The following is a 14,128-nucleotide window of genomic DNA, read 5'->3' as shown; positions in this document are numbered from 1 at the left end:
GGCATATAAAAGATTTTGACTAATTAAAAATAAAATGAATTGACTCTTAAATTTTTATTCTATCATATAAATTAAGACAGAGAAACTACTAATAAATAAACAATTGTGCAATGTGAATTAAGATGTAACATTGAATTTCTAAGCTAAGGTATTAGAACATTGAAATTAATGCTTGTGAATGAAAGAAATTAATGTGCCCTCCAACAAAAAGATAGTGTTATATATATACCTTTTTATTGTTGAGTAGTGATTGACCGATCTCATGATATTATCTGAAGATTGAAAAATAGAATAACTTTGATCTAATCTATTTCTCATATTTGATATCGCGCTTTAAATGATAAATGGGCTATTGTCATAACATCGACTAATAATGAAAACACATTAAACAAGACTGCTTATCACTGATGGTCGAAACAAATATTGGAAACTGGTCCAATTTATTTACTCTTTATCCTTATTTATATGGTATTTTTCATTTTTTAAATTTAAATTATCTGCATTTTTAATTTTAAATATTATTTAAATCAACTTTTAAGAAGTGAAATGTATCGTATATATTATAGGACAAGGGGATATAATTTTTTTGGGTCAAAGAGATACACAATTGTTCAACTAGATAGCTGTTTACTTAACTTTTTTTCCTAAATAAATGAGAAGGCAGAGTAATTAAATTAACCAATTTTAGGTAGGGATGATAAACTTCTTTCATTCTATTATTTTCTTTGTTGAATTATATTTATTTTGAATTAATGAAATGACCTAGTCTATATTGGAGTCATAGTTTTGGTTTTAACTTTTCTAGATATATTATAAATTTTTTGTCTTGCTTTCTAGATTGACAACGATAATTTATTTTAAGTGAACCAAAAGAATTCTTTTTATAATTATTAAAACTCAAATTATATGAATAATATAAATACCTAAATTATAATTGTGTTATTTCGATCATTCAATTCACGATTTTTATATTTATTGAAATAATATAATTTTTTTTTTTGATGATTATAAAGATAGAGTACGATAGTCACTAAATATAAAATGTCTAACAATAACAGCACATTAAAGTCAAAATTTACTGCCAAAGTTAGAACAAATCTTTATAATTGTCAAAAAGTTAACAAACTGACCTTATCCAACTTGGCATCACCTATATTAGGTGCCTAATTACTTAAATTCATGATAAATTTGCTAAGAAAAAAAGCTTCAAATGGTCCAAATTGGAATAGTGTTTGAAAAAAAAAATCTAAATTTTTCAACACACAAAAAATATTATCGAACACTATAGGGGGATCTATCGAAATTCAACGATGAACAGTTGTCTAAAAGAAAAAATCATATGGTTCATATGCCTACTTTACCTACTTGATGAAAGGTAATATTGTTAATGCATTGGTGAGAAGTAATAAATATCCCACGTAAAATTGTTTGATATTTACAATAGTGAGAGATAACAACCTATTAAGTACTTATAAAATTAATCAAAGTGAATTCAAATTGATCTGAATATCACGATTACACTAACAAAAAGGCACACAAATTTCAAATTCTCCACCCCCAACTCCCTCGCCCCCCCCCCACCCCCAATTTACAACTTTTATTTTTCTCTGTTTGGTAAACCACACAATTTTAATTATAACATTTACACAACCAACTACTATAATCTAATAATGCCTTTTGCCAACTCACTTATATGAAGGAAATATATAAACTTATATGGACATAATGTTAGTATCAAAATAATTAATGCATTATATTTCATGTTTAGATAAAGTTTAACGGATTAAATTTCACTTGCTGAATTTTATTTATTGTAACGGTAAAATTATTAACTTTATCCATTTTACAATAAAGTCATAAATTCAATAATTTGTCACGTTAGAATAATTGAATTTTATCTATTATAACAGTAAAATTGTTAAAACTCTATCTACTCCCAAGTCCTAATATAGAACAAATCCAATGGATAGACTTCAGTTATTTTTATACATATTAATTTTCTTTTCCTCATTTTTTAAATTCTCTATAAAACTAATAAAGGTATATAATATATTTTATACACACATTTTCCAAGAAAAACAAATAACAAATAAGTGGGAAAAAAATTAGTCAAGATTTCACTAATTAATAGTCAAAACTACTACATAATCACAATTTTCTCGGTTCACTTTTACTTATTTTAGTATATTAGTTTTTATTTTTGCTTGTCATTTTTATCATATCAAAAACAAAAAAATTTCTCTTGTAGTTTATCCTCAATTGTTAATTAGTCATTCCCCAAAAAAAATTTACGACATAAAATTATTAATCAATTAATATAAGTATTACAATAAAATATTTATACTAATCATTATTTTGTGTATAATTCAAATTGAACAAGTAAAAATAAAAATAAATAATTGTTAGCGTAATTTAAAGTTCCACTTTTCTTAAAATAGAGAGTGGAAAGAAGAATGTATATATATATTAATGAATTTTAAATATTGTACATTTCTAATTTGTAAGGTAGTAATTCTTCCACGAAAAACATCAATCCTATTTTCATCATAGATTATAATAGAATTATAAGTTTTTTTTTTTTTAACAAAGATTATGAGTTCGAACTTTAAAAATAAAATCATCTTTAGAAGAGAGCGATTTGTTTCCAAAAGGAAATTTCATAAGACAAAATATAATTTAATCAAGTTCAAGACGAATATCAAACACTAAATGAGAAATCAAAAGTAAAATATAAGTAATTTTATTTAAATATTAGGGTAGGTTTTTGGCTATTAAACACGTGAATTATAATATTTTCTTCGTCTCATAATCGGTATTATATCAACCAAATTAATTTGATCTAAAATAAATGTCGATTAATGTTGCAAACATTAAATATTCTATTTAATTCTAATGTATATCTTAATTGAAGTCTAATCTAATTGTAGGCTTTTTTGCTATTGAAACATGTGATAAATAATATTTCCTCATGCTCAAAATAGGTGTTATTTTAACCAAATTAATTTGGTCCAAAATTAAGTATATTGTCTTAAAAATCAGGTTCAAAATAAGTGTCATTTTAACCAAATTAATTTTATCTGAAAAAACATCGTTTTAAAAATCAATAATGTAGTTATATTTTTAAAAAAGTAATTATAGTAAAAAAAAAAAAACTCTTATAATTAGCGTACTTAAATGATTCTTTTAAAAGATTGTGTCAAAATCTTAAAAAATAATTATTTTGGATCTAAGGTGGTAAATTTTCTTAGCGGATATGTACTATAGTGTACTCTTGACATATAGCATGGAGTACACAAAATAATTCCATTTAGCGACTTTGCATTTATAAATAATAAACATGTTAAAAGAATAATTTGATAAGTAGGGATTGAATAGGGTAAAGCATATTGAAATTTTATCTCAATTATCCTATAGAAATAAAAAAGTTATTTTTGAAAGGATAAAGTGCTCCAAACCTTACCTTTAACCATGGAGACAAGAACACAATTTTGAAAAGTTAAAATATAGGCAGATCTTATACATATTTTTTGTGTTATAGATAACTATCACTTAATTCCAATGCATAAAAGAAAGTAATTACCGTGGAGACAATAACACAATTCCCTCTTACTCCCTTTGTCTCAATTTTTGTGGTACCGTTAGAATTTCAAAAATCAAAGTACCATTTAATTTTTATCGTGAATTTGTATATTGAATTTTGCTAAAATAAATTTTACATATTTGAAAACTAATTTAAAAGTATTATTCTAAGTTATAGTAATATTTAACAATTCAAAATATTTTTAAAAAAATATATAATTAAATAAACTTGATTAAATCTCAAAATCCAAACGAATGGAGTAATAATTTTGTCGACATTACACGCTTAACCAGCTGTTCTCTTTATTTATCCAATTCACAGTGTCGATTCGTCACAGCTGTTAAAACCCAAAAGGTCCCCTTCAAAACGTGTTGCTATTATTTATTTATTATTTGCCTTATTAAATATTCTTTTTTTTACTAACTACTTTAATAAAAAAAAATTTATCTGAAATCTGATATATGTGATGAATGGAATCCCACATCGGAAATGAAGAATTTTGTTAAGGTTCTTAAAATATAGTAACTTGTAACAAACCTTCAATCGTAAGCTAGTTTTTAGAGTTGAGGTAGACATTATAAGGTTTATTTCTTTAACATGGCGTATATTAGAGTCAGGATTATGATATTGGGCTTCTGAATTGATTGTTCACACATTTAGTATCAGATATATGGAGAAAGATCCTCTGATAGATTGTTCATGTATTTAATATCGAAGAATGTCTAGACGTGCGCGAGGTGATTAATGGAATCCCACATCAGAGATGGATGAGTTCCTTAGACTTTTTGTATCATTTAGGTAACTATTATCACCCTTTGTTCTAATGTTAATAGTGTATGTGAAGTCACACAATATGCATTTATTCAATTGGTGTAAATAACGAGGAGTAAATAATTTGATTTCATATCAAGCGCTGGTGATTATTGTCAGATCAATAAGTGAAACGTATTTAAATATCTCTATTGAGTGAAAAGAAACGTGAATTATCTGAACTACATTTTTTTAAAGTTTATGTTATACTTTAATTTGGATCAATTCACACTTTTATTAATTACTGGTTCTTGAACACGTGTATTGCACGTGTATCTCATAATATTAATATTCTAAAATAATATAATTATTGAAGAATGTATGTGATGAAAATTGTAGAAGAAAAATACTAATGTGAATTGATGAATAATTTGCTATAATTAGTTCATCAACTCTTTCTTGTGTGGTACCTCAAACTTCGTTGAACTTCAAACTTATTTAACTGATGCAAATCACACTTGAGATTTTTTTTAAGAAGAAGAAGAGTAGAAAACTTTAAAAAAATGTAGTTTGAAAAATGAGAGGGAACCTCTCTATTTATAGCTAACAAATGGTAGTATGAATAGGTGCTAATTGTGCCTTATTAAAAAAATCTCAACCCTTCGGAAAACTTAAAGCTCATCGAAAAGTCACAATCTTTTGGAAAAATCACAACCTTTCGAAAAAGTCACAACTTTTCGAAAAAGTTACAACTCTCGGAGAAGTCACAACCTTTCAGAATAAAAGTCATATCCCTTTAGAGTATTTAACTTTGAAGTTCAGAAGTTTATGCTTTTAAAGTAGTATAGAAGATATAGATGGATAGATTAGCAAATCGTCTTATATTTTATCTCTAACCCTAATGAAAATCAATGACCACAAAATATAATGAATCGTAAAATTAAGATATTTCGTATAGTTTAATAGATACATTTTACAATTTCACTAAAGAAAATTGTCATATGCCTCGTTTAATTGTCAAAAATAATATAAGCCTATAAAACATAAAATTATTTTGCATACTAATATATAATAACTATAATTATCCCAAAAATAATAATTACAATTTCAACTTAATTATATATATCTACTTTTTTTTTTATAAAAAAAAAGTAATAATAAGAATTGAACCACGATTATTTGTCAGACTTTCATCTATGTTATAGACTAATATTCATATCTATATCATTTTATTAATTATGAACAATTTAATAGATTAACGACGATGTTCAAGTTCAGATAGCATGGTAAGAAAGGGGGGAAAACATTTTTGGTGAAATATTTGTTTTAAGAACAAAGTTTTGATTAATGTTGAATGCCAAATAAATAAGAGACAAGTCATATTCAAGTTACAAATTTGTGTATTTCTTTTCCTTCTAATATAATAAAAGTAAATAATAAGATAAATATCATAAGCCAATACGTAACTCCTTTGCAATTATATTTTATGCATGAGATCAAAAAAAAAAATTAAAATATATATTATCAACAATAAGTTGGAGAATTTTGAAACTATTAATCATAATTTGATTATTATTTTTACTAAATTGATCTAAGAAAGTAAATCAATTTCTAACTTTTTCTTTATCATTATAAAATTTCAAGAAAATCGTAATATATTATTTCTCCAAATAATCTCTAACAGCTCACCCAAACACTATTATTGCACGCCAATATTATTTTTATCTAATATTTGAAATTTATTTTTTAAAATATTGAAAAAATATAAATAAATTAGGCAGATCTAATTTGACAAAACAATCCATTGTTATTTAGTAGCAAAGCTACCAACCTTGTTTTCTTTTGATCATTATATAACTCCATATAGTGAGATTACCAAGTAAAATTGTAATATGTTTATTTTCTCTAAACAGTTTTTAATAACACTCAAATATGATGATAACGCGCTAATATTATCTTTATTCAAATTTGAAATTCAAAACTTATTTTTTAAAATTATTAAGAAAATACAACCAAAATAGACAGATGAAATTCCACAAAGCAATCAGTTGTATTTTATTACCTGCATAATTATTATTACTTTGTCGTTATATAACCCCATAAAACGAGAACTGCAAGTAGTAACATCACGTTATTTTTACTCTTTTCGAATATTCTCTGACAACTGACTCAAACAACGTGATTACACACCAATTTTCAAAATTTATTTTTTAAAATCGTAAACGACAATACAGTCAAAACAGACAGATCAGACTCGACAAAGCCGTTGATTGTCCTTTACTAGCTACATTGTAACTACTATTCCTTTCTCTTTTTTCATTATTAACACATAACTCCATAAAAGTAAAATTTCTAATTTAGATCGCAATATATTCATTTTCCCAAAATAACCTCAAAAAACTTCCTCAAACATTAAAATTATACATCACAATCCTCATTTTTTTCAAACAAATAATTTTCTCCATATTTTCCCATTTCCTTCCTTTTTTTTTTTCTTCTAATATTGAAAATTAATTAAAGTATATATTTATTCCCAAGATAGAAAAAGAATCGTAGTATTAAAATTTTAGACCAATAAGCACCACAAGTAAACTTCGTGTATAAAAAGACCACGTTATCTAACATGTGACCTAATCTATAATCTTAAATAAAAATCACCCCAACCCCCCTAACCCCTACCCCACATTAAATATTTACATACATATTGACCTCTTAAACATATAATTATACACAATAGATATAGTGAGAGAAAATAAAGATCTTCTAGAGAGATAAAGGCGTTACAACTCACCAAATAGATTATATGGAAATAATTTTTATTTTATTTTTATTTTTTAAAAAGATCTTTTTTCTTGTTTTAATTAAGAAGATATATATATGATCTTGTCAAATCTTGACCATCAAAAAGTAATAAAAATCAAATCTTGGCCATTCATTAGTACTCTTTACCCCCACCCACGCCCTTTTTACCCCCTACCTCCACCCCACCCCACCCCCTTTTACCCCCTACCCCCATAACCCACAAAATCTCAAACCTTCCAAAAACCCATTCACGTAGTAACCCATATTGGTGTAAAGTCGGTCTTGTTCCCCTTCGTTCTTATCCTCAATCACCACCACCACCTTCCTTGTGTAGAAAATATATACATATATTTATTATATATATATATACATTATATATATAAGGGGTTAATTAAGTTTTGATTAACTTTCCATATTTGGTTTCTCCATGAAACTTTTATATAGTAGTTCTTGGTTTTTAATCAAGTATAAACTTTTCATTTGTAACACCCATCGATAAAAAAGAAGCAAAAAAAAAATAAAAAATTCTGAAAAACACCCTTTTGAATTTTCAAGAATCCATTGGAGTTTGCTGTGTTTATTGGTCTAAAAATGGTATAAAGCTCTAAACTTTATCTTCAAAAAGTAAATTTTTTGCATACCCAAGTTCTTGATTTTGTGTTTTTTATGTGTGTTGTGTGGTTTTTACTTGTTTTTTTAAAATACCCTTTTGGTTTCATCATTTGAAAATTCAAGAATCTTTGGTGTTTGCTCTGTTTATGGAGTAAAGTTTTAAACTTTATAATTAAAAAGTGTTAATTTTTGATACCCAAGTTTTGTTTTTGTGTGTTTTTTGTGTTGTGATTATGTTGTCAAGATCTTGTTTCAATCTGCTTAATCTTGATGACTATTCTGTTACTGATCGGGCTCGAATCCCAAAGTTGATGAATGTTCCAGGGATTATAACAGATTTTGGTGGAGGAGGAGGAGAAGGAGATGAAGAAAAGGGGGAAGTTTCACCTGGTGTGAAAAATGGGAGTAGAAGGATCATTGTAGCAAATCAGTTACCAGTGAAAGCTTTTTGTAAAGATGAAAAAGAGGGGAAAAAATGGTGTTTTGAATGGGACAGATATGCTTTAGATACATTGATTTTGCAGCTGAAAGATGGTTTATCACCAGATTTGGAGATTGTTTATGTTGGTTGTTTGAAAGCTGATGTTGAATTGAATGATCAAGAAGAAGTTGCTAATTTCTTATGGGAGAAATTTAGGTGTGTACCAACTTTCTTGTCATTAGATTTGATAAACAAATATTACCATGGCTTTTGTAAGCATTATTTATGGCCTTTGTTTCATTACATGTTGCCTTTGACATCTAGTCATGGTGTAAGATTTGATAGGTCTAATTGGTTGGCTTATGTATCAGCAAACAAGATTTTTGCTGATAAAGTTTATGAGGTGATTAATCCTGATGATGATTATGTTTGGATTCAAGATTATCATCTCATGGTTTTGCCTACTATGTTGAGGAAAAAGTATAGTAGGATAAAAGTTGGGTTTTTCCTTCATAGTCCTTTCCCATCGTCTGAAATTTATCGAACATTGCCTGTTAGGGATGAGATTTTGAGGGCTTTGTTGAATTGTGATCTTGTTGGTTTTCAGACATTTGATTATGCTAGACATTTCTTGTCATGTTGTAGTAGGATGTTAGGTTTGGATTATCAGTCAAAAAGAGGTTACATTGGTATTGACTATTTTGGTAGAACTGTGACTATTAAAATCCTTCCTGTTGGTATTCACATGGGGCAGATCCAAAATGTTATGTCTTTGCCTGATACGGCGAAGAAGGCGAAGGAATTGAAAGAGAAGTATGAGGGGAAAATCGTGTTGTTAGGTATCGATGATATGGATATGTTTAAAGGGATTGGTCTGAAGTTTTTAGCGATGGGACATCTTCTCGAGCAATCCCCGTCCTTGAGGGGAAGGGTAGTGTTGGTTCAGATTACGAACCCCCCGAGAAGTAGAGGAAATGATATCAGAGAGGTTGAAGAAGAGGTTAAGAAGATTGCCAGTGAGATCAATATGAAATATGGAAAACCGGGGTATGAACCGATTGTCTGTATTAACGGTCCTGTTTCTACGCAGGACAAGATAGCTCACTATGTGATTTCTGAGTGTGTTGTTGTTAATGCTGTTAGAGATGGAATGAATTTGGTGCCTTATGAGTATACAGTTTCTAGGCAGAGCAACAATAATTTGGATAAGGCCTTGGGTCCAGGTTTTAATGGAGAACAACGAAAGAGTATGATTGTTGTTTCTGAGTTCATCGGCTGCTCCCCGTCTCTCAGCGGTGCTATCAGGGTCAATCCATGGGACATTGAGAGTGTAGCCACTGGTATGACTTCAGGAGCCATGATGAATGATAGGGAGAAAGAATTGCGTCATGAGAAGCACTATAGATATGTTTCTTCTCATGACGTTGCATATTGGGCGAGGAGTTTCGATCAAGACCTCAAGAGAGCTTGTGAAGAGCATTATCACAAGAGATGTTGGGGTATTGGCCTTGGTCTTGGCTTCAGGGTTGTTGCCCTCGGACCGAATTTCAAGAAGCTTTCGGTAGCCCATATCGTCTCTTCTTATAAATTGACAAACAGCAGGCTCATCCTACTCGACTATGATGGTACTATGTTGCCAGAGGATAAAGTGGACAAAGCCCCAAGTGCAGAAGTCATCTCAATTCTGAATGGTTTATGCAGTGATCCAAAGAACATCGTGTTTATCGTGAGTGGTAGAGGAAGGGATACGCTCAGCAAGTGGTTCTCTCCATGTCCGGAACTTGGCTTATCAGCAGAGCATGGTTATTTCACTAGGTAAAACCACTATCTTTATAATTCAAGATAATATTTTTATATTTGTGATGTTATTCATTTTTTCAATTGCTTTGTATTTTGTTAAGGTGGAGTAAGGATTCCGATTGGGAATCTCGTCCGGTACCTGCAGACCTTGACTGGAAAAAAGTGGTGTTGCCTATTATGAAGAAATACACCGAGGCAACAGATGGCTCGTCGATAGAGCAGAAGGAAAGTGCACTAGTGTGGCATCATCTTGAAGCGGACCCTGACTTTGGCATTTGGCAGGCTAAAGAGCTTCTCGATCACCTCGAGAGTGTGCTCGCTAACGAGCCTGTGGTTGTTAAACGAGGCCAACACATTGTTGAGGTGAAACCACAGGTATGGAAAAATTAACCCTAGGACAATGATCTTTCACATGGATGCAAACTCATCATGTATATGTACATTAATCTATTGCAGGATGTAAGCAAAGGTCTGGTGTTTCAAAGCCTCTTGGCGTCGATGCAGAGCAAAGGGAAGTCTCCCGATTTCATGTTGTGCATAGGTGATGACAGATCAGACGAAGACATGTTTGAGAGCATTGCAAGCAACAATTCTCTGCCTGATAATGCAGAAGTCTTTGCCTGCACCGTCGGGCAGAAACCGAGTATGGCTAAGTACTATCTTGATGATCCAGCTGAAGTTGTAAAAATGCTTCAAGGCCTCTCAGCAGCTTCTACAGCAATGCAGCTACCACCTAAGGCGGCGGTCCATCAAGTCGCCTCTGTCGAAGATCTCTCCATAGTTAAGAATCATGCATCCTTTGTATAGACAAAACTTCATAGAATTCAGAGGTCATCCAAAAGAATCAGTTGAAAGAAACATAGTTTTTAGTTTTCAGCAAATTTCCATTTTCTTAGCCCTCTAGGGAGTTATAAAATTTAGCAAATTTCTTGGTTCATAGTTGCTCTTATATGACTTGCCTAGGCAAGTTATACATAGTGTAGTTACTGGATTATCAAGGTGATAGTACTACATTTTTTGGGTAAAATTTATATAAATGGCTCTTTTGAACCTTCTTGTTTTTCCTAGTTGTCTCATGTTTCAAATACATACCAAGTCATCTTTCCATATGCATCACCAATTCTATAGTAGTTTTTCTTCTTTTCCCCTTCCCCATCAGGAGTGTTTTCACTTACCCTTCAGCGTGGCTCGAAATCGGTAGACAGGTTGATGGTGAAGGTGTTCAACCACTAGAGTAGTTATACACCAAAAAGTTGGTTCTTTATGTTGACTTAGAGACTTGAGAGGCCTCCATTTGGGACAATGCTTGGTTATGACTCTTGAGGAATATTGCTAAGGTTTTTCCTTTTTGATGAGATCAGATCGAAATTGATAGTGACAATCTTGGTGCTAGTGATGATATGCTAAGTCTGGACTCTTGCTCGATTTTCGTCTAGCAAGTTAGGGTTCTTGTTCGAATTATGTCGTGTAGTTAAAAAAGTTGGCCTTAGAAATCCAATGGTATCAAGTGGAAGGGTTGTCGCTCAACTAATAATTTAGTCTCTTGCTTGAGTTGCGTCGAGCAGGGACAAAAGTGGGCTTTAGTGATATGATGATGTTGAGTGGAACAGATAAATTTTCAATAAATAAGTATATTCATATATAATTCAAATTTAGTAAATCAACTACTTGAAACATGGAACCTAAAGTATTTAAATTTTGAATTTACATCCAGAGGTGACTCTACCTACAAAGTTTGGGAAATACATAATTGGAAGAAGTCCTCAATTGACTAGATCCCCAAATGCTTATCCATTTCTTGGAAATGACTCAAAATGAGGCATACTAAAAGCATATCCTAATAGATAATAATGGTACTATACCAAGAATGTTCCAAAAATTTGCTTCTTCTTGTGAACCTATTTTGGATGTTGTCTCAAATTTCAAACACTTGCATTTTTGTACCATTTAAATATTATAATTTCCTTCATTTTTTATTCATCAAGTCGTCAAAGCGATCACAAATGCTTATTTTCTCTATTACATCTCTTGGGGTACGAATCCTTGCAGACTATGATAACGCGAGATGCTTTGTGTATCGAATTCACTATATTTTTATTTATAAATAAGATGGGTTGTTTATCTAAATATGGACAAAACAGAAGCCGTTGGTTCATTTTTGTACCAATTCAATGAAAACATAAAGTTAAAAATAGTTTGGTCTTGGCATGCTTAGTTGCTGGTCATTTTCTCATCTCTTTTGTTAGTATATATTATTTTATTTTATACATAATATGCCAAAAGACTTCATACAATGAAGAAAAAGTCATATTTATCTAGATTTTGTTTATATTTGTTTGTATTTTTGGAAGATAAGTGCCTAATATTTTAGGCTATCATTTGGTATATTTCACTACCTAAATACAAATTATTTTTCGTTTTTCTAGATTCAAATTATATGAATTTCGGAGTACTTATTACTTTCTTGATTTCATTTTATGTGATGCATTTTTTAGAAGTATGTTCCGCAAAAAAAAAAACCTTTCTACATTTAAAATAAGTTTTTTTTTTTACTCTTTATAAATATTAATAGTCACAAAATATCTACAATTTATTTTTAAACCATAAATTTCTATATTTTTATTTATTTTTTTTTGTAAAATTTTGTATCCGATCAAACACGATGCCATAAAATAGGAACCCTCTTATAAAATTTATCATGATAGGACATTACTCCTTGACAAGATAAGGAACTAATTAATTGAAATAAATTGATAGTACGAAAGGATAAATCTTGATTTCTTGTCAATGAAAAGATTGGTTTAAACAATTATGAATTTGTGACATACATTAAAAAGAAAAAAAGAGAGGAGAAAAACACTTATTAAGACCAAATATGAGTAGTTTCTCAATAAATTTATACGCCGATCAAATTGATTTATAAATATTTTTTAAAATTTATTTATGTGTTTGACGAAATTAAAGGTGTTTTTAAGGTAAAATTTGTCAAAAAGTTATAAGATACGTTGGTCATCTCAAGCAGTGACGGAGCCAGAAAATTCGTCAAGGTGTTCAAACTTTAAAAGAGTGATTTTTTTTTTAGCGAAGTGGGTGCAAAATTTTTTTAAAGTGAATTATTGAGAATTTTTTCATAATTTAAAAATAAGTGAACTTTTTTTAGTTCAAGAGAATTGTTGAAACTTTTTTCGGACAGATATTTCTGTTTCTTTCCTTTAAAAAAAAAAGATTTTGTTGAAATGCAGTAAGCAAGATAAAACCAGGAACCTTAGGCTCTTAACTGAGCACTCTTACCTTTGGTCCCTTTGTTGAATTTAAGAGTATTCATTTATTAATATATCCACATAATAACAAATATTTTATCTTTGATCTAATTTTTTAGCGAAGGGTGTTCGGCTGACCACCCTTTGCGGGTTGTAGCTCTGCCCCTGATCTCAAGCTTGTATTACAATTTTCAGCTTACGAGCATTTTTTATTTTACCGAAATTTTTACTATTTTATTCTTAAAATCTTTTATAATTTTCTAAATATCCTTTGAAAAAACGACATTTCTAACTCGCTCTCTATTTCATTTGAATTGTTTAACTTTCTCCAATTTAATCATTTTTAGCAACAAAAACATATGCTTATAAATACATTTCACCTAATACATCAATCATTATTATCAGTTTCATCACATCTATTCGCGCGTAAATATTTAATTATAAAATTAATTTCATAATGTTATAGTCTACACCACGTAAATGCCATGTAAATTTTAACACAATGAGATTATGCTTATATTATATTTGTTTGGTTTGGAAGATAAGTATCCAATATTTTTTATTCTATCATTAATTTGGTGCATGTTTGCTAAATTTTATATTCTTTTAGTAGGAAAGTTATCTAATAAAAAAATTTAAATGTTATATGTGTTAAAGGTTATAAAAATATTATAAGTACAAAGTACAAAACTTATGGTATGTCAATTTGCTAAGATGATAAGATAAAAAAAAGAATATTCTAATAAGTTGGTAGTACTACTAAAGGATTAGAATTATGTTTCTAACTTTCTTGTCAATAAAAAAATGTTTTAGTAACACCACTTAAAAACATGAATCTGATGAATTTTATTTGTCAAAAAATTCTATCGTATGTTTCTATTCATTTGAATCATTTTTTTTCTT

At 29.4% G+C, this 14,128-nt stretch overlaps 2 protein-coding genes across 3 annotated transcripts in view; one reads left to right on the top strand and one right to left on the bottom strand.

Annotated features, from left to right (window-relative positions):
- Positions 1 to 14,128, bottom strand: part of LOC125824507 (xylose isomerase) — a 470,700-nt gene that overhangs the window by 118,128 nt on the left and 338,444 nt on the right. The gene's annotated exons all lie outside the window — the stretch shown is intronic.
- On the top strand, positions 7,513 to 10,950 carry LOC125824475 (probable alpha,alpha-trehalose-phosphate synthase [UDP-forming] 11). The gene is made up of 3 exons (XM_049503858.1): positions 7,513 to 9,980; positions 10,067 to 10,340; positions 10,422 to 10,950. The coding sequence occupies exons 1-3, from the start codon at positions 7,978 to 7,980 to the stop codon at positions 10,770 to 10,772; spliced, it is 2,628 nt and encodes an 875-aa protein (XP_049359815.1). The 5' UTR covers positions 7,513 to 7,977; the 3' UTR covers positions 10,773 to 10,950.

The sequence above is a fragment of the Solanum verrucosum genome, unplaced genomic scaffold, assembly GCF_900185275.1.
Source record: "Solanum verrucosum unplaced genomic scaffold, falcon-dt-bn FXZP01000022.1, whole genome shotgun sequence".
NCBI classification, from domain to species: domain Eukaryota; kingdom Viridiplantae; phylum Streptophyta; class Magnoliopsida; order Solanales; family Solanaceae; genus Solanum; species Solanum verrucosum.
The sequence above is the reverse complement of the archived record's forward strand: the minus strand, read 5'-3'. Positions and strand labels throughout refer to the sequence as shown.